We start from the raw sequence: 19,850 nt of genomic DNA, 5'->3' as shown, positions 1-19,850 counted from the left end.
GTGTGGAAAAGTAATATCAAATATAATGAGGTTGGCAAAAGGGAGTCAGTAAGTTCACATAAAAGGATGGTGTGATGAAAGTCTCTGAAATAGGACTGCTGCAAATCTTTAAGTGGGAAAAATATTGTTGAAGGTATTATGAGTTGCTGCTGCCCAAAGACACTGATTTGTTCCTTAATGCTACTCTTTGAAGCAGGCAGCACTGAATGGATGAGATTTTTGGGGAGTAAACCAGAAGTATTTAAGGATGGATCAAGTGTGATGCAGAGGAGATGGTGAAATGGCACTGTGAGACTGGTTTTTCACCAGCTTCATGTGATTCATTTGCTGGTTCATCAGGTCACATTGATCTTCATGTGTCACAACCACAAACCTCAGCCAGTCATCCTCTGACTTGAGCATGTCAACAGGATTGCAATTTTGCAATGGCATATTAATTTCTCAATTCTCTTCATATGAGAGCCAAAATCTATGCTGTTCATCAGTTACATTTGCTCTGCAAGGCCAACAAAAATGAGGAAAAATGTAAATAAACTAATAGGAACAGATAAGAGAATAGATGTGCCCTATTTCTAGTTCTTTTGCTGGTTAAAATTACAATTTTTGGAGTCAATACTGTGCTTGAAGCAGAAAATGTTGTGCTGGCTCAGCAATATCTCCTAACAGTTGCCACCAGTTAGAGATGGAAACACCTCCTTACTGTATGGGAAAATGGTGTTTCTACTGTTGGCATGCCAACATCTCAGGACAAGAACCAGATGTTTGCTTTAGCTGCCTATCGTGTGTTTGTCTCGCCCTGAAAAATAGAGGCAGGTACCCCCCAACTTTTTGCCTCTATGGGTGAGTTTTAAAGGTGCTTTTTAGAGCCTTTTGTGGAAATCATTATATCCATGGAAGGAAGGGAAGCAGTACATCATATGCTGAGTTGTGTTTGCTGAATTGTGCCCTCACATGATCAAAACACTTTCAAAAGTTGGTGTGACTTCTTGGGAGAAAAGAAGTGGCATGGGGTGTTTCCTGTGGAGCCTCAGATAGCAGGAGGTTGTTCTGCTCTTAGAAGTTACGTTGCTGCTGTAATTTGGGTGCTCAGGTGAGAGACCTGTGTTGGGGAGGTGTGGCTCCAACCAGGGTGCTGTGTGGTGGGGAAGTGCTGGTGCTTTTCCAGGTCCCCAAATACACTGAAAACTTAGTGCTGGACTCTTCTTTATTGAATCTGCTTCCTCGCATCACTTGTTCAGTGAGGTGGTTCAGCATTTGAAATAATGCACTTGGTGTTTTGCATGTGTGTTGGCTCCATAGAGGTTTGTGAGAAGTGTGGCCATGGTGCACTCACACAAAAGAGAAGAACAGTGCAGTTCAGCCAGTGCTGGGATCCACAAATGTGCATCTCTGTCTCCTACTGGTCAGGTTTTGTTGGGCTTTAGTGGGTTGGTGTTTTCTTATTTGCAAGTTGGTAATTCCAAAATTATTTTTTTCAACACAGCTTTCAGTATAAACCTTCCCACATTTTTGTTTCCTTATAATAAATTTCAAGTAAAAGAAAGTGAAAATAAGAACTTCGTTACAGTGGTTTTAATTAAGATTTGTTTGTTTCTTAAACTCCATAGTGTTCTTTGAACTCCCAGGTTGTTCCAAAACCTATTAGAGGATGTACAAACCACAGCCTGTAAAATTCTTCTGTTTTCTTGTGTTTTGTACTTTTCCCCAGCCATGTTTTCAGACTAGCAGGAAAACACGGGCTTCTGGGAAGTGATGCACCATGTGGGGAGCTGAGACCTCATACCATAGGCCTTTTCCATTTTAGGTGTCTTGAGGACCTGCTGAGTGATACGTTACAGCTGATTTGGCTCTGCTTCTGGACTACTTTGCTATTCCAGGAAGAAGTTTTACAGCAATGCTGATCTCACATAAAGCACATGGCTAATTACAAAGGAATCATTTTAGATAGGAATCTTGTAGGAACATATTGTAGTTGTCATTTAGATCTAAATGAATCCAAGCAGTCTTTTCTCAAATTATGACATTCCCTTTATGAATGCTTTTCTTCACTTGGCATTCAGCCCCAGTAATACAGTGATATTGTGTACAATGTGGAACAAATGTCATCTCTTCTTTTAAGAGAATACTTGTCTCCCAAAATGTGGTAACTTTTAGTGGAAAAGGAGAGGGATGATGAGACAGCAGCGCTGACTTGGGTATGAGATACATGGATTTTCTTCTGAATGGTCCTTTGAGTTTTTTTTTTTTTGTGGTCTGTAGATGTCTTTTCACCTCCATATGTATTTTAGTTTCCAAAGACCATAACTTGTACTTTTCAAATGCTTTCAGATCATTGAGTAAAACATTTGCAAAAGATACTGACAAAGCATCTTAAAAGTGTGTCTGTTTAATTTTAGGACAAGGAAACCTGCATGGGTGTCAACAATCAAAGTTACATATGTGAAACGGGCCACTGTTGTGGACAATCCCAGTGTTGCAACTACTACTATGAACTCTGGTGTAAGTCCTTCCGTTTTGTATGGCTTCCCTTCCTAATCTGCATGGCTCTCATACCATACTGCAGGTCTGGCTTGTGTCCCATGGGGTTTTGTATTCAGCCATTGTGCATTGCCATTGCATTTCACTACAGCACAATCCAGAGCTGATGTGATATGACAAGGAAATAGGGTTGTCACAGTGGGTGCCTTCTCAGGAGTAAGGGGTCATCTTGCCACTTTTGTTTGCTCTTCTCACTGATTTGGGTGCTCAAGATGACATTATACAGGAGTGAGGAAACCAGCTTGAGGGAGAAATGCTGTACACACAACACTAGAGCTTGACACACTCAAGCAAGGAATTAATTCAGTGTCTTTCATCTTGTCGGTTTAGTTCTTTGCAAGCACAACAAGTTTAAATCTGGTATATCTTTTTAAGGATGTCCTTTCAAGGAGGAGGGCCAGTGTGCTTATTCTCTTCAGGACTGTTCAGAGTCCTTGTGTTGAGAGAGTCTTGGGTAAATCCTGTGGGTTTGCAGTGCTTGAATACCATGCTGTATGGAACACACATTTCCCATTGCAACCCCTCTTATCTCCTCCTTCCCAAAATGTGAGATTTAAAAATATGAAAGTTTCCAGCAAATGGTTGAGTGACTGTACCTGCTGAGTCCCCTTGGATGGCAGCAGGCAGGTCAAAGCAGGTCGCCAGCAAAACTTGATTAAGATATATGGAAAAATGGAAAGCTGAAAGCATAAGAAAGTAATAAATGCTGAATTTCGAGGAAAACTAAGCTTGTTGAGTCTGATGGTGTCTTCTTTCTTGAGGAGGAGCACCAAAGGTTGAACACTGATGTTGTGCTGTTGTACTGTCCTGAGCCTAGGCTGGGAGGGCATCTCTGCTCCTGGAGTTTGGAAATGTGGTGCTCTGAACATTGTACCCTTGCATTAGAGGCTGGAGATACCTTCTTACCATACCCAATGGTATCTTCTAGTTTTTATGCAACTGCACTTTCTACTTAAACCCTCTGTTGTGCCCACAGTTTCACTTCCCTGAAGTAGCTTGTGTGTGGAAATGTGTTACTCATACAAAGACTGTCCCTTAACCTGGATCCAAGGACAGGAATAGCTGACACGTCATCCTTTCGTCTAGAAATATGCTTCTGCTTCTTAAATTAGCCAATGAAGTATAAAGGATGTGGTTATATACTGAACAGGACTTTATAGTAAGCATCTTCAAGACACACTGTGCTCAGACTCCAGCAGCTGGCTGTGTAGATACTAATGGCAGGATTTCAATGTCTTGCAGACCTTTTACAGCAGGCCTTTTTTCCCAAATGTCCAATCAGTTCAAGAATCAATTCAGGATACGGGGCCAGAGGCAGCTCCAGAGACCATAGCAGACTGAGAAACAGACATGAATATACTGGAGCCTTGGAGTGCCTGGATCAGATTGTTGCAGTCAGCAGCACAGGCAGGACAGATGGCAGGAATTTGTTCAGACTAGAGGGGGATGCATGGACAGAGCAGAATGGGGAAGGTCAAACCCAGTTTTGAATTTGTGTGGGTGGGAATGTAGAGGAAGATGCTTGTGTGCAAAGGCTTACAGGCTCCTTGGCAAGCAGGATCTAAACTGAGCAGCAGCATGAAGTGCAGCTGCACACTGGAGCTGGTGACACAGTCCCCATGTTTCTCCCATGGACATCTTGAAAGAGGGGCTTAGCTGAATTGCATATAAACAGTCTTGTCCTAGCAATAGCCCCCTGCAATTTTAATGGGATAGTTTAGCTCTCTTTGTGCTCTCAGTATGGCACAGACTTTTGTGCTTGGCAGTGCCTGGCTGCATCATAAAAGTTCTTGGAAGGCAAAACCAGATTTTGTTAGAAGGAGTCAGAATATTAAAGGCTTCTTTTTAGAGCAGACTCACAGGTCACACTGAGATAATGAAAGAAACATATTGGTCACACACACTGATGGATAGTTAGTTCCTCAGGAGAAATAGGTTTCTGTGTGTTCACATTCCTTCTGCCTCACAGAGAGCATCGTGTACCACACCAAAATGAGGGGAGTAATTAAACATGAGACCTGTTTTCTAGGCTTTTTGCAAATTCAGGCAAACATCCAGCACTGATTTAAAATCAGTTAAATGTTTTCAAAGCTTGCTTTGCCATTATGAATGGTAGGAAAAAAGTTTCTTTTGGATGGGAAGGAGTCATAGAGGGAGCACATCCTTTAAGTGTAAACCCATATTGTAGAGCTAGTGAGCTTAGCTGCTGCTCAGGAGTTGTGGAGTATCTTTGATAGGTACATATGCTGAGACACTCTGAAGGCCTTCAAGGTGAAAAGTGTTGATAGTAAATGTGAGTAGTCTTAATATGAGCAGTGGCGAGCAACAGCTTTACATGCTTGGGAACATGTTAGCTTTTTAAAAGTTAATAATAACTTCTGGTTAATGAGCAGTTAACAGAGCAGCACCTTTTAAGTATGGCTTCACAGTTGTTCTGTTTTGATTTTAACCAGCATATGCATGTACTGAAGTCGCTTTTGAGAAGTTTTTGCTTCTCTTGACCTTCTCAGACCACCAGTGTGTGTTTCAGACTTCTGTGTGCATGAAAACAGACCTTCTTGCTAGTCCTGTTGAATTAAATCCTGGATATGTCTACCACCACAGCTTTGTGGGAAGAAGTAGAGGAGGATGGCATTTGAAATGGAAAAGAAAACTAGCTTTGCTGAACATGCATTCTGAAACATGATCCTGTTTTGTGGCCACTTGGAATTTTTCCTGTACAGAGGACCTTTTTTCCTGTTTAGGAATTTGAGGGAAGTTTGTCTTTGAAAATGACTGATCTCAGCAATTCTAGGCAGCAAGAAAGATTGTGGTAATTTTAAACCAGTCATTGAGGGTAGTGGAATAGGATGTAAAATCAAGGTATTATTTTGTTAAGGGGTGGAGTGGAGGAAGGGAGAATATGATATGCCAAGCAGGTGGATGGCCTGTATTTAAAATTAGATAACAGCCCAGTTCAGATTCCCCATCCATCTCTTAAAAAAAACAACAAAAAAACCCCACAACAACAGTGCTGTGTTGCCATATAACAAAATTATATTCAGATGTATAGATATAAGTCTAATAACTATGTAAAGGTCTAATTTGTTCTTCTAATTCTTGAGTTCTAGCTCAAGCTTGGTAGCTGGTAATGTGGTGGGGGGAAAGCTGCATTATGTCTTTTAATTTTTCTTGGAACATAATAATAAAAAATAAAATGGAAAAATTTACTTTACTGTTGCATTTCCTCGCATAGGGAAAGATGTTTGCATGGTGGAAGATCTGGGTCAGCATTTTAATTGAACAATTTATTTGGGCTCCCCAGAGAACTCATGGTCCCCAAGGGGGAGAATGGCAGCAGCCACTGGATTTTGCTTCCCAACAGTTTTTATTCAGGTCTCTATGATGTGATTGTGATTTGCTGGAGTTTTCCAAAGTTGGCCTTTTTCCAGGCCTGACAGGTGTCTTATTGCTTAAACATTTTCAAAATACAGGGGAGAAGGTAATCGAGGAATGTAGTTCCTGAGTTTTGCAGACTAAGAAGTAAGGCTCAGAGGTTCTGAGTTTTCCCAGGTTTGAGAGTATGATGTGGACTGAACGCTAAATCCAGATCTCCTGACATCCATCCTCCTGTCTCTCCTTGTCTTTGGAATCATTAAATGATTCCAGAGCTCTGAACACAGCAAGCAAAACTGTAGAGAGTACATTTAATTGTGTGGTTGGAAAAATAGTACTCTGTGCTTCAGGAATCACGGGGCATGGAAACAGGCAGCTGCTCACTGCTTGCAAAAAGTTGCAGGATTTAGAAGTTCAAGGGCTTAGCTGGGTCATTTAGGTGCTGTACAGCAGCCCAGCATTGGCAATGAGTGAATGTTCTTAAATTGCTTGTGCTTTTGTTTCATTGTCTTTTTTAGCAGTGATACTGAACCCCTCTGTTTCTGAAAGAAAGAAAGAAAAAAAAAAAGATCTTGACTGTTTAAGTCCTAGTGGAAGGGTTGTACAGGAAAAAATGTTCTGTTTGCAAGCAGCACAGTCAATGTTTTTGCTGATTTTGAACATTCTGCTCATTTCTGCACGCTTTCCCTTGGAATCTCTAGACAGCTCTTTTCCCAAAAAGCATGCTGCCAGAAAATTCTGGCAAGGATCCGGTTAGTTGCTAAAACTAAAGCAACTGCTGTACCACGTACATATTCCAGGAGGTCAGCTTTTTAATAGGAATTTATGTCCAAGAGTTTGCTGCAGTCTTCAAAACAATCAGTCAAACAATGCACCAGTCCCATGTTTGCATCCTTACCCTGTGTTGTCTTATCCCATATCTTTTTTCAAAGAGAGATTTTTGCTGGTCTTTGCCTTTCACCCAGCCTTCTACGTGGTTGTACTCACTTCTCTTTCCTAGGTTTGCCAGACTCCCCTTGGGCTGCTCCTCTTCAGCTATGCTGCAGCAATAACCCTGCCATGACAAAGCTTCACCAACGGTATAGGACAAACAACAGATGTCACAACCACACTGAAACTCATAATAAATGGGGTTACTGAGGGAGTTATTTCCTGATTTCCTTGGACTTCTTGTAGCTTAATCCAGGCAGCCAAATCACCTTAAGTTTGTTTTGGTCTGGCTCAGTAAAATTCCCACATCCAAAACAGAAGGCAAGCTGTCTAGCATATCCTGGCTGTGCAGATACTGACTTTTGCCCTGTGTGGCTGCTTCCCCCTGTGCTGTGTTAAACAGCGTGGAAAGGCAAGAGAACTTCCTGGTGTTGTTTCACCCCCTGCCCTACATACCTCCAACCCAGCTTGTCACAGGTACCTCTAGATCTGTTGTTCTGAGGTGCTTCAGGACATGGTCTCAGCTGGATGTTCCACTCTGGTCTCTGTTATTGTTCAACGTGCATTTTACCAACACAGATCTCTTGGGTGGGACTGGACTTACAAATGTGTCATCTGGAGCATGGGAGCAATTGCCCATGGAAGGCTCACTCCCTGGGAGAGAGGCATAAAAGCAGTGTCTGCAGTTTTACTGACTCTCATTGCACGATAGGCAAAGGATTTTTTTGAAACTTTTGTTTTTCTGTCTTATCTCTTTGCAGTGGGTGTACCATATATAGTGGACACTATTCTGAAAACTAGAAACCAGTTGCAGTTAAAGTGCATCTCCTTTTGTTACCAGTTTGGGAGCAAGCGAGCAGGAGTTGGAGATGTCTTCAGCTTTTTTCTTTGCCATTGTACTCTACAAATACTCAGTAACTTTTTCCTGCAGTGAGGTCAGGCTGGGACTGCAGTTCCAATAACTTAAACTAACATAAAACTGTCACTGAAAGTCACAGTCTTTCTCTTGCTGCTGCTGCTGTGTTTGCCAAACAAGTTTCAACCTGCTCTGGTTCCCTCAAACCAGTTCAAACCACAGTTGTTGGGAACTTTGTGCCGGCACAAGAGGTGCTGGAGGAAGCAGCAGGAGGTATGGTTGAGACAGGCAGGAGAGGATCGCATCATTTAGTGGCTTCTTTTATTCCTTCTTAAATTGTTCATGGGCCTATGGCCTGGATCCTTCATCTGGCATTCTTGAGCAGCAGTGTTGGCTCATGCCTGCAGTGGCAGATGATGATGTGACCTCTCTGCCAAAGGACATGATTAAACCCAAGGGCATCCAGGTTGTGGTACCAAGTGAATTTCTCTTCCCTTTTTTCATTATAGTGTTGGCCCTGCAAAAGACAATTTTTATCCAGCCATGACTCACTGTGAGGCCACCATTTGGGACACTTAGTCAATGAAATTGTCCCGCTTCTCCTTCTGTTCAGAACCAGCTCTCATGGAGCCTAAGCTATTACCCAGATGCTTGTCAGGCAGACACAAAGGCACTTTGCAGTATGTTTTGGCTTGCTTTTAGGGAATTTCCTGCCAGTAGAGCCATGGCATTTGCCCAAGTTTGCCATGAACTTGAGGGCAAACTTCTCTGTTCATACCCTTGGAACACTCCAGAAAACATTTTCCATTTTGCACGGGATAAAAGGAGCTTCCCTCAACGGCATTGCTGATGGCAACATCCCAGGCAGCAAATACAGTACAGCATCAAAGCAAACATTGCTCCCTCCTTTTTTATGAGGAAGGAGTGCTCTGGTTTTTAATTCTTAAACTGTTTTATTCTTACTTATTTTGAAGTTTAAGCAAAACTATGGTTAGTCTCCTACAGGACTCCTAGAAGGAGTTTTCTTTGAAGCTTTAAGCATGTTCTTTCACAGCTGGTGGGAAATACCTTTAGAGTATGACCATGTGATGGGGCTGCCTTTCCCAAGAATGCTGTAAATGTAGCAGCCTTTTCTTTCCTCAGTATTTGCTCTGGGTGTGAGAGATGGCTTTCATGGGACCTAATTCCATTCCCAGGTGTTTCTGCAGCTCCCATTCTGACTTCCTGAGCTTCGTGTTCATGTCAGGCTTATAGCTCTGAGCTTACTGATTGGTGCTGCTTCTTTTACTTTTATGAAAGATTTTGGTGCTCTGGCAGGGAATTCTCGTGGCAATAATCAGCTCCTCGGCTGTGTCTGTTTCACCTTTGCTTGCATCATTATCCACCTGTAGGCATCACCAGTGAATTTAACACAAAACATAGCAGTATTTCTCAGGACTTGGTCATTTTCTGGGCTGGAAAGTGTTGCAACTTCTCACTCTTCCATAAACCAAGAGAAAGACTGAAATTGCCTTCAAGCTTAGTGGTCTCCTGGTGCCTGTTTTGTTCCAGACTGGTACTTTGCTTCTGCTCAGGCTGTCCATCAGAAGTTATATTTCCAAAGTCACTGTTTTTTATCTGTCACGTTGTCCTCAGGTTGCCACAAGCTTTTGTTCCCAGTGGTCACTGCCAGGTGGCTATGGAAAATATTCTCAAATAAGACATTTTATGGCAAATTTGGCTCAGAATGTGTCTCCCAACTATTTTTCTTTTTCCAGTGAATGCAGCCATAGCTCAACACAATGCTGCTGAAAAGCAGCTCATACCCATTTGGGAAGAAGGTGCATGTTGAAGAGCAAGAGGAAAGTGTTTGGCAACAGTGAAGGCTTTTGGGGACATTGAAGACAATCAGAAGCTTTACTTGGCTTTTAGAGGCTCTTTAATGCTAAACTTTAGTTGCTTCTGTACATCTTACCCATTTTCAGCACAAGGCAGAATTGGTACCTGTTTTTACCCTGAAGGAGGTGTTAGTGTGTGCTGCTGCTGTGCTTGGCCCCTGCGTTTCCCGTTCATCTAGTGTTGTCTTTGGGTGAATTTGCAGTTTCCCTCCTGCCAAACGAGCTGCTGGCTGCACAGGCCAGTAGTCTGCTCGGCTCACCTCCCTGCTGCTGGTTTGAAGCCAAGCTTCACCAGGTGTACAAATGCACAACTCAGGCATGAACATCTTCACTGTTTACTCTATACTTTTAGACATAATATTTACAATTGCACTTGGCCTTGGAGCATAGCTTTATTCCAAATAAATGACCATACTATATATTTTCTAGGCTTTTGCAATTTTCTGCTCTGCAGCCAAAACTGCAGCTGTGCCCAAACTCCTGGCAAGGGAGTGTTGTAGAGCCTTTTATGGAGGCCCTGAACTCCCAGCACTGTGCTGGGCTTGCAACCAGAGCTGCGCCCAGTCCTTCTCCCCAGACTGGTGCCTCTGCCCAGGTGACAACCAGCGAGCCCCTCGTGTGCCTCAGCTCCCATGGGTGTTCCATCCTGTTGCTTCTGATGCACTGGGGGCTTTCCATCCCTGCAGTGCAGACGTGCTGTTGGGTGTCGAGGTGGGGACACAACTGTTAAAGAGGATGCCAGAAGCTAGGCCAGCAAATGGCTCTGGTGGGCACTGATGCTGATCTCCTGTGATCATCCAGGCAAGTCCTCCATCCAGGCTCGTGCTGAGTCAGGGATTGAGTAATTCCTAGAAGCTCTAGGAAGTGTCAGCGGTTAATGAAACCAGGCAATAATGTGGTATTAGTGGGTTCTTTTTCTGGAAGTTCTTGTGAAAAACAACAGATCTCATCCACTTGCATTTGCGAGCATGCACAGACCCTTTGCAGGAGAATGAAGGTGGTGTTCCTGGCACCATGGCCAGATTGCAATCCACTGAATTACGGTGTGTTTATTTAAATGCCACCTGCGGTTTCAGTAGAATCCAACATTAATTTATTATCCTCAACTGCTGTGTGTTGTTACTGCGTATTGTTAACAGAGTTGCCACACCTCTTCCCAGGAATGGCTGAGCTTACTGTGACCCCTACTCTGAGCTTGTGCATCAGGTGGTGTGCAAAGCACTTTGGGGCTTTTTTTGGAACAGGTAGAGAAGTTTTCTAAAGGAAAACTTCTTTAATCTTCTGGATGCAGGCTTGGGTGGGAGCAGTTATTCCCTGCAGAAATATTTGGCTGCTACAGCTGAGACTGCTTAACGGTGGCAGTTCTCCAGGACATCTTAACTAATTAAGTGCTGCTTGCTACCATTGTATCTAGACTCCTTGGGAAAGGACATGATCAAATGTGTTAAAAAGCATCTGTTTTCATAAGTGTAGCTAAAATCGCTGGATAGCTGGGTGTAATTTTCTATTGTTACTGAACTCATGATCGTGGGCTGCTCTTTGAAAATAAGGAGTACTTAGAAGATGAACTGCAGGCCTGCCTCAGTGCATGGTGGCATGCTGTGCCAATGACCTGGTTTTGATGAGTGTATTCTTGCATCCTCAGCAAGCAAGAGCCAAGGGACCTTCTCTTAGTGAGAAATAAAGTGTATTTATTGCTGAGAGTCTTCAAACTGAGACAGTTGAAGTATTGCATTTGTGTACCAAGATTTTGGCAGTGATAAGAGGCTACAGGAATGGTTGCAAATGTTTGGCTTTGGAGGGAAGGGTGGACTGGATCAATCCTTTTAGTTTATATAAAAAGGCTTTTTTTAGAAACAGGAGGGTATTTGGAGGTCAGTGGCCACATTCTCATTTTGGTTTGGGAAGTGCAGAGAGCATCTTGAGTACTTTGTCCTTTGCTTCTCTGGCGTGAAGATCACAGTCTCCTCTCTGATCATTGTGGTACAGCTGAGCAGGCTGGCCAGAGAAACTATCCAGGAACCTTCATTTCCAGCCAAGGAAAAAAAAAGGCAGCGGGAGCGAATATGTAACACCTTCATTTGGTAGCAGGTTTTGATAAGTTTGGTGGTAAGGCAGGTTCCAGTTGATTAGGGAAATAGATTGCATAAGGCAGGAGAGAGATTTCAATTTGCTGTGCCAAAATACACGAGGAATTTGGGTTACAACACAGGGAGGTGAAAGTCCTCACTCAAAATGCTCAGAGACACAATATGGCACATCTAGTTCACCTACAAACAGCCCAGTGCAGGTCTCGGAGATGGGTGATACAATCAGTTGTCCTTTGTCCTAAGCCAGAGCAATACTCCTTTCATTCTTCAAATTCCTAAACTGTTCACCTTTCTCCACCTAGCTCTTAGCAGAGAAAACATTGCAAACATAGTAGGGGATGCTGAAAACATCAAGGTATTGTAAAGGCATGACTAGAGGACTTTAGTGGCAAGAGAAGAGCACTTTGATACCACAGAATAGACTGGCCATCCTGAAAAGGGGCTGTGGCATTAGGAATCTCCATTTTGACTGCTTGGGAATAGTGAAGAGTGGCAGAGGTGTTACAGAAAGAAAAACAGTATTGTGATCTCTAGTGAGGAGTGGCTGCCAAGCCTATGTGTTCTTAAGGAAGAGCTCTCCCAGTATCTTTAGTATCTTTAAGCTTTATCCTGAGCTTAAAAAAGAGCTTACAGAGACTGTGGGTACGTCGAGCTGTGGGCTGCAGTTGCAGGAGACAAAAGCCTAATCAGGAATGAATGTTCCAGCTTTTTCAAGTGTGTCTCGGAAACATTGTGTAGTGCATGCAAGTGAGAAATTGGTGGAAAGGAAGAGTTATTCCACATGTTGGAGGGTGTGGGTAAAACTCAGGAAGTGGTATTTTAAAATTCCCTTTTAAGGAGCAGTGTACATATGGTACAACAGTGCACAGGAACCACCCATGACCGCAAACAGAGCAGAAGTTAGGTTTCTTGAGGATTCAGAGAGGGAGGCTAGTTTAATTTAATTTTGGATAATTTAAGACTTTGAATACAAAAATAAGTTTTAAAAATATTTTGAGACATTTATGAAAAAAGAGCATGTTTTTGTTAAACATAACAATGGAAGATTTGGGCTGGAAATTAAAGAGCAGTGCAAACAAAAGCAAAACATAGTGCTTGGGGTTTTTCTCTTCTTCTGTGGTCAATCTGCAGAGTGACTTTTGTGTCTTGATTGTTATTTTCAAACCAAAGTGGCTGTGGGAGGCAAGCTCAGTACTATTCACAGCTCTGCTCATTTTTGTTTAGGAGAAATGGTAACCAAAGGGTAGGAGCAGTGGAGGAGGGAGCGCCCTGTCTCCATATTTGGTTCTTCTCCAGAGCTTACCTATCGAACATGAGCCACATTGTACCCAAGTGCATTCAGAGTTACCCATCTGTGGCAAGGCTGTTGGAGTCGCAGCGTCCCACACAAGCAGGAAGGTCAGTGTTGAAGCCTTCTGGCCTAACACATATTTCTGCCTTTAGAACAGTGCAGGTTCAGATCCAGGCTTTCACATGATCTTGTCCATTGGCTTTTTGGGGTTTCCTGGTTTTGGATGCAGCTGTCACACAATGGCTAACATTTGCTCTCCTCTGTTGCAGGGTTTTGGCTGGTGTGGACCATCATCATCATCCTCAGCTGCTGTTGTGTTTGCCATCACCGCCGCACCAAGCACCGCCTCCAGGCCCAGCAGCGGCAGCACGAGATAAACCTCATTGCTTACCGGGAGGCCCATAACTACTCAGCCCTGCCCTTTTATTTCCGTATGTACCTCACACTGCAGTGCCTGGGGACCGTGGGGAGGACAGCAGCAGCGAGTTTCCCATGTTAGGTGGAAGGAGGAGCAGTAACTGGGCTCAGCAGGAGGCTGGGCAGCTTTGCTGGCTAACCATGGCGTGCAGAGAGGAGATGGTTTTGGATGCATTTAAACCTCTTTGAGTCTGGAGTTGGACCACACCAACTTCAGCACCTTCACACCCACCCCTGAGAGTGTGATGTTTCCCTGGGTGTTTTTCTGCAAAGCTTCCTAAAATACCTCATTCAGAACTTTGTGGATGTTCCTTCTTTCCAGCGTGGACTTGCTGCTGGTGGGACTGAGGTGTGAAGTGACTTCACAAAATTTGGTCACACAGACGGGGAGAAAGTGGAGTCTCAGCAGAGACTCTGCTGGCTCCCACCTTGTGCTGTGGTTCCCAAGCCACACTGCTGGTGAGCAGCCCTAGGACTGCATGAAGGAGCTGTTGCCCACAGCTCAGGGAAAGTACAATCACTTTGTGCTCTCCTTGTGTTCTGCTGTGCTGTGCTAGAACAGCAAGTCTCCTTCTGACTGGAGGTACCACAGCTGAGGTTCCTGACAGACTGTTGAATTGCACGTATGAACTTGCTTTTCTTTTTAAACTCTGGCAGTCACCTCAGAAATCATCCCCAGCAGCCTTTTCCTCCCCAGCCCCAGGGATATGCAATTGCACATGGAAAATTGCAGTGCTGTCCTTAAATGTTTCCAGTGTTTTAAGTACATTCTGTCTATATAGACTATTTTGTTGCCTCTTAAGAAATAAACAGTTTTTTTCATGGGTTTTAAAGGCTGTAAATACAATAAGCCAAACTCTTTTGCCAGTACTGCCAATTTATTCTGACTGCACCAGAAGAATTGAATTCAGCATTAAAAAGTAACCAGAAGCCAGGATCTCCAAGTTCTTTGTAACTGCTCATGTTTCTTCATATTTGCACAATGCTTTGTGAGATTAAATCTTTGCTCTTGAAAGTGGAAATTCAGCTGAGAAGGCAGTGTTAGAGAGGGCTGGGGAGCTGTTCCCTCCAGCCAATACAGGCCATCCTTCAGCATGGTTTGTGGGGTTGTATTGGGCTACATGATCCGAGGAGGTTTGCTTGGTAGGTATAGAGAGAACCAGGAGATCAGGCTGCTGTTCCCAGTTGTGTCCATCTCCTGTAATGGCTCCCTCCTCTGCTGTATTTGCTGCTTCTCTTAACACGTGACATGCCTTACGTGGGACAAGTTCTGGCATTCCTTTGTAGAGCCTGTTGTGCTGTTCAGTGGGAAGGTGCTGGTAGGTGGCAAATGTTACACTAACCTGTATTAGTGACCTGTTTCCTGAGATAAGATGCTCTTGAAATAACTTCTACTCCTTGCCTCCCACTTCTAGGGTTTTTGCCAAACTATTTGCTACCTCCCTATGAGGAAGTGGTGAACCGACCGCCGACCCCCCCGCCCCCGTACAGTGCCTTACATCAGCAGTGTGTCCCAGCAGGCAGCAGTAGCACAATCCCAGACACGCCCAGAGCCCTGCAGCCAGCACAGAGCAGCTCTGCAGCACCCAGCAGCAATAACAGCAGTACTGACAGCACCGGGGCGCCCGGCCGCGGGGACCCCGAGCCCTCCACCACCGTGCTGGGCGAGAGAGCCGTGGCCAAAATGCAAAGCATGGAGCCCGGCAGTACCAGCACAGGAGCCGAGCTAGTGGAGAGGGCCGGTCCCGATAAGGATACAGAGTGCAAGGAGGAACTGCTGAAAGGTTACAGCTCTGAGAGCTTAGAGCAGAGCAGCGCCATTCCCGACACCAAGGACAAGACGCCGGGCAGGCAGCGCCGTTTCACCGGCGACTCGGGCATAGAAGTGTGCGTGTGCAACCGGGGTCATCACGACGACGACCTCAAGGAGTTTGATGGGCTCATCGATGATGCTCTGGACGGGCCCCTGGACTTCTGTGACAGCTGCAGCGGCCGTCCCCACGGGGATGAGGAGGAAGGGCTTTTCAGTGCCACGGAGGAGCAGCACCGTGAACACAGCCACCACCACCTGCCCCGGCAGCCGGTGTGTGTACTCTTGAACACAATAAATGAGCAGGACTCTCCAAACTCTTGTACCAATAGCTCCCCCAGCTAAGGAGTCAGAGTGGAAGGGAGAATCGGGGGGGGATAAAAAAAAACCTAATAAAAATGGAGTAAGAGGATTAAAACTTTAACAGGAGGAAAAGGTGATAAAACCTTATTTTTTTGTTTATTTTTCTTTGTCCCCTGCAATATAATATGGGGACTAGACCTCGAAGGCCCAGCTTGTGGGGGACGGGTCACTCTGGGTTTCATTAATCGTATCTGCCCTGCTCCATGGAGCAGGGACTGATGTTTCTCAATGAGACCTTTTAAAAAACGGAATTTTTCCAATGGTGATTTTGGTGATGGTTATTATGAGTTTGTTGGTTTTAGTTTTCCGAAATACTGCTTTATCTTGCAATCAGTAAAACTCAGCAAATCTCACCCTGGGAGGATACAAATCACCATAAGGCTTCAACCTCCAGGTGTCTTCCCAGAAGCGAGCAGCTTCTGACAGTGCCGGCAGTCAGTAGCCCAAGAGTTCTGGTTTGATATAGTGCTCTTGAGGCATTGGGGATTTCTTTTCATCTTTTTTCCTTCCTTTTTTTCTTTTTTTTCTTTTCTAATGTTAAGTTTCCCTGAAGCTGGTGAATGCCCAAACACATCAGCCCTATAATCTCTGGTGCTTCAGTGTTTTAAGACAGCAGGTAGGAAATTTCCCACTTGAAGCTGGTGACTGAAGGACCAGTTTCTTTGAGAAGGAGAGTTAGTCTGCCTTAGGCAGTTTGAAAAGAAAGGGTTTGCAGAAATTTGCCTTTATGTGTCATTTTTAAACGCAAGTGTGTTCCTTCAATGCCTCCAAGAGCACAGTTAGCAGTAGAATCCAGGCAGCTGGGCTGCCTTCCAAGTACTGTGGTCTCCGAATGACCTTTTCCCGGTGTGCTGCAAAAGGGCTTGGCTTTATTTTTGTCCTTTTTTTGCACCCCGATAGCAGCACACTGGAGTTCAGATGACAAAAGAACAGGGCTCTCCTTGGCCAGCGTGCCTTCAAGCTTTAGTGATGCATGTTGAACAAATGGAGACGAGAGCTCCGTCCATTGCGAAAGGGATGATTTACCTTGTAGATGTGGAAGACCTGTGCAGTATTTTTTTTTTTAATCCAAAAGCTTGGTGCGATTCTAATTATGACCACTAAAAGAAGTGAATGTCTGTTTTCTTTCTCTTTCTTTTTGTTTTTTTTTATGGTGGCAACTGGCTACTGTATAATGTCTGTGAGCGTGTATGTATGACTGCAATCCATGCATGCGAGTCCTACTGGTAATATGAAAACCTGCTGTAAGACTGCAAGAAAATTTACTGTAGCTTTGCTTTAATAAACAGTAGAGATTTTTGTTAGTAACAACCTGAAGGAAGAAAAAAAAAAAAAAAAGGATGAGCTGAAACTAACATTCCCTAGAGTGCTCATGTGGAAGAGAGCACAGTTCAGACTGTGTAACTTGTTCTTGGGATTTCTCCCCGTCCCTTTTATAATTGTGGTCGTCCAGATCATTACTGTTTTGGGGAAAAAAACATTGAAACCTGAACTTGGACATACTCAGATCTGATTGATTGAAAACCAAAATCAGTTTTAACTAAGGTGGAAACCAAAATATAATGCCTTTTCTGATAACTTGTCCATGTGTATGTGTATCATTTTGTGAGCTAAGAACAAGATCTGTCTTTAGTTTGTGAAATGGTTTTGTTTTTCTATCTGGAGGTGCGTTGGCACTGCCTGGCTACAGAGCAAGGGAGGTAGTGCATGTGCCAGCGTTTTACCAGCACGTTTCAGGAGAGCACTCTTACCTTACAGGGTTTGGAAGAATCTCCTTTGCCCATCACAGCCTTTCTTTTCCCTCAGAACAGCTGATAAAGACAGCTCTTCAGTTTTTGTCTTAGTGTGCTCTTAACAATGAAGGACTTCTGATTTGGATTCAAGAGACCTCATTCCTGTATGTCTGGAGCCTGGAAACCTGGATGAGTGTTAACAGAGATGCCCTGCGTGTCCCGCTGCCTGGGGCTGGTCACTTCCAGCTGTGTACACTAACCACATACATCTTTTAAGAAGATAATTAAAAATCCCCAGTACCACCCCCAGGAATTCTGTATGTATTGGCACCTGGTTTTGTTCCTCGCACCACAGAGGAAGCCAAAAAGGCACATAAGGGCATGGGAATCCTCTGGACATGGAGGCAAGTACCAGTAAGCCGAGCTGATGCTTCTAATTTTAAAAAGTCATGAATAAGCAGTAGTGTGCCTTTTATGACTCCTGGAGTTTTTTTGGCATTTAGAGGCCATAAAGAAGTAAATGGGGTGCAAACCATGTCTCTTCAGCTCACAAGTGCCTGAGGAGCAGGACTGTTTATGGTTTTCAGTGCTTTAGGATTTTAGACCTGCAGCCAAGGGGCAGCTGGTGTGGGGAGGAGTGGTGCAGGGCAGGACATGGGGCAGGTGAGCTCCTTGGAGATACCCTGGCTGGTGCCTCTTCAGGCAGGCAGAGGGCTCTCAAAGCTCCAGCTCTGGAGCTTTAGAAAGGAGCTTGACCCTCACATGTATCCCTGTGTAGGAAGCCAACATGGCCCAAAAAGAACTCTTCTGCAAATAAACACCTAAAATGCTGTAGGTCTAAGGACATGGGCAGATGTGCATCTCCAGCACTGGAGCACCAAACCCCACCCATTCCCAGCTATAAAGGGGTGTTTTATTGGGAGTCATGAATAGGTCTTTTGAAACTGAGTTGCAATAATGCAGCAGGTTTGACAACAAATTACTGTCAATCTAGTGTTCAGTGTTCTGCTTTACAGTGTGCTCTAGGTGTGGCTGCCAATACTCCTTGAAGTCTGTTCTTGCTGGAGTCCATGGCAGTGTGGAGCTGCTTACACAACGTTTTTGGCCCCTGAAGCTGGTTCTGAGGGCAAGGACCCAGCAGGTGTCCTGGTGGGCTGGGGTTGCGTTGCCTGTGGAAGGTGATGGTGGCTCAGTGAGAGTGTCCCCTGGGCACAGCAGGGGCTCCTGGGATCAGTGGGTCTGATCTCCTACACTGATCTCCTTGGTGTTCCCCAAGGGACTCGGCAGCTCTGCAATGATGACGCAAACACATCTACCGAGAGCACTGGTGTGATCTTCCTGCTGTATATCATTGCATGTTTGTACAACCCTGTGGATGGAGGAGGAGGGAATTCTGTCTTGATGCTTGCTGGCAGCCTGCTCTCAGAACTTTGCCTGCCTAACTGGAGGCTAAGGAAAGCCGAGGTGCAGTTAAGCCTCAGTGTCATACAGTCATCAAAAGCTTCCTGGGGCAGGAAGCCTGGAGAGAGGCAGAATGAGCGGCTCCACTGTCAGCATGAGGCTGTTCCAGCGAGCGATGGGAGTTTTGGGTTCCTTGGGCACCCTCACCACTTGGGGATGTGAGTCAGAGGTTCTGAGTTTCTGCTCTGCACAGCCTGGGCTCTCACAGCTGTATCTTTTCTGGATCTCTGCATGCCCTGGCTGGGCTCATCCCAGCCTGACCTGCTCCCGGCAGTTTGGCAGGGAGCTGGGGCACAGTCCAGCTCTGGTAAGTAAACTCCTTTGCTGTCCTGAATGAATGGTTCTCCCAGAAGACTGCTGCTTCCTGCACCCCCCCCCCCCCCCCCCATCACCTGTGCACACATCCTAGGGAGGCTTTTGCTGCTGTTTTATATTTTGTTGTTGTTGTTGCTTTATATAGGAAAAGCCTGAACCAGGCCGGGACTGGGGGCAGACAGGCAGCCCCTGGCTCAGGCAAGCCCCACAGCATCCCACAGTGGGCAACTTGGGAAGGCGAGGATGAGTTGCCTCTTCATCAGAGCTGATTTCCCCCCATCTTTGCAGCACAGATCTGTTTTTATCAGATGGGACGGGTGCCCGCTGCGGGGCCGTCGAGACGGTGGTGCAAGCGCTGCAGTCTCTGTTCCGGGTGGGTGGGGGTGGGGGGGTTAACAGGCTGCCGGCTTCCTTCTCGATTTGTTTTCGGCCGGCAAACAGCTGTGTCCTGAGGTCTGTGCTTATTCAGCTCTCCTGGCGCCATGCCTGCTGCAGAACCTGCAGGTATTCCAAGCGTCTCCTGCTCCTGCTGGGATGGCCATCACTCTCCGGCAGAGCCCAGGGTCAGCCGGTGCCTGGTGCAAAGAGAAGCCTCTCAAACTTGGAGGGCTTCTGAGCTGAGCCCTGTGGCGCAGCTGGGTCGGACAAGTGCTCTGGGGGTGGCTGTGCCCCCCAAAATGAGTTTGTACAATGGAAAGGCTCAGGCTTGCTCTGCCCAGTGCCCTCAGCAAGCTGCATATCTGCTTCATGGTGTACCCACGAAACAGTGTGGGAACAGCCATGAAGGAAAAGCC

General features: G+C 45.2%; 1 protein-coding gene across 3 annotated transcripts in view; it reads left to right on the top strand.

Moving 5' to 3' along the window:
- WBP1L (WW domain binding protein 1 like) overlaps positions 1-17,119 on the top strand; it is a 59,732-nt gene extending 42,613 nt beyond the window's left edge. For 2 of the 3 annotated variants that reach the window (XM_062496512.1, XM_062496513.1), the window contains exons 2-4: positions 2,397-2,499; positions 13,227-13,388; positions 14,790-17,119. In XM_062496512.1, coding sequence (XP_062352496.1) covers positions 2,397-2,499; positions 13,227-13,388; positions 14,790-15,529 — 1,005 coding nt within the window. In that variant the 3' untranslated portion in view covers positions 15,530-17,119. The remainder of the gene's footprint in view (positions 1-2,396; positions 2,500-13,226; positions 13,389-14,789) is intronic. The other variant, XM_062496515.1, reaches the window with a different exon arrangement.
- The last annotated feature ends 2,731 nt before the right edge of the window (positions 17,120-19,850 follow it).

This window comes from Cinclus cinclus, chromosome 7 (genome assembly GCF_963662255.1).
Source record: "Cinclus cinclus chromosome 7, bCinCin1.1, whole genome shotgun sequence".
NCBI classification, from domain to species: Eukaryota; Metazoa; Chordata; class Aves; order Passeriformes; family Cinclidae; genus Cinclus; species Cinclus cinclus.
This window is presented reverse-complemented; position numbering and strand designations above follow the sequence as displayed.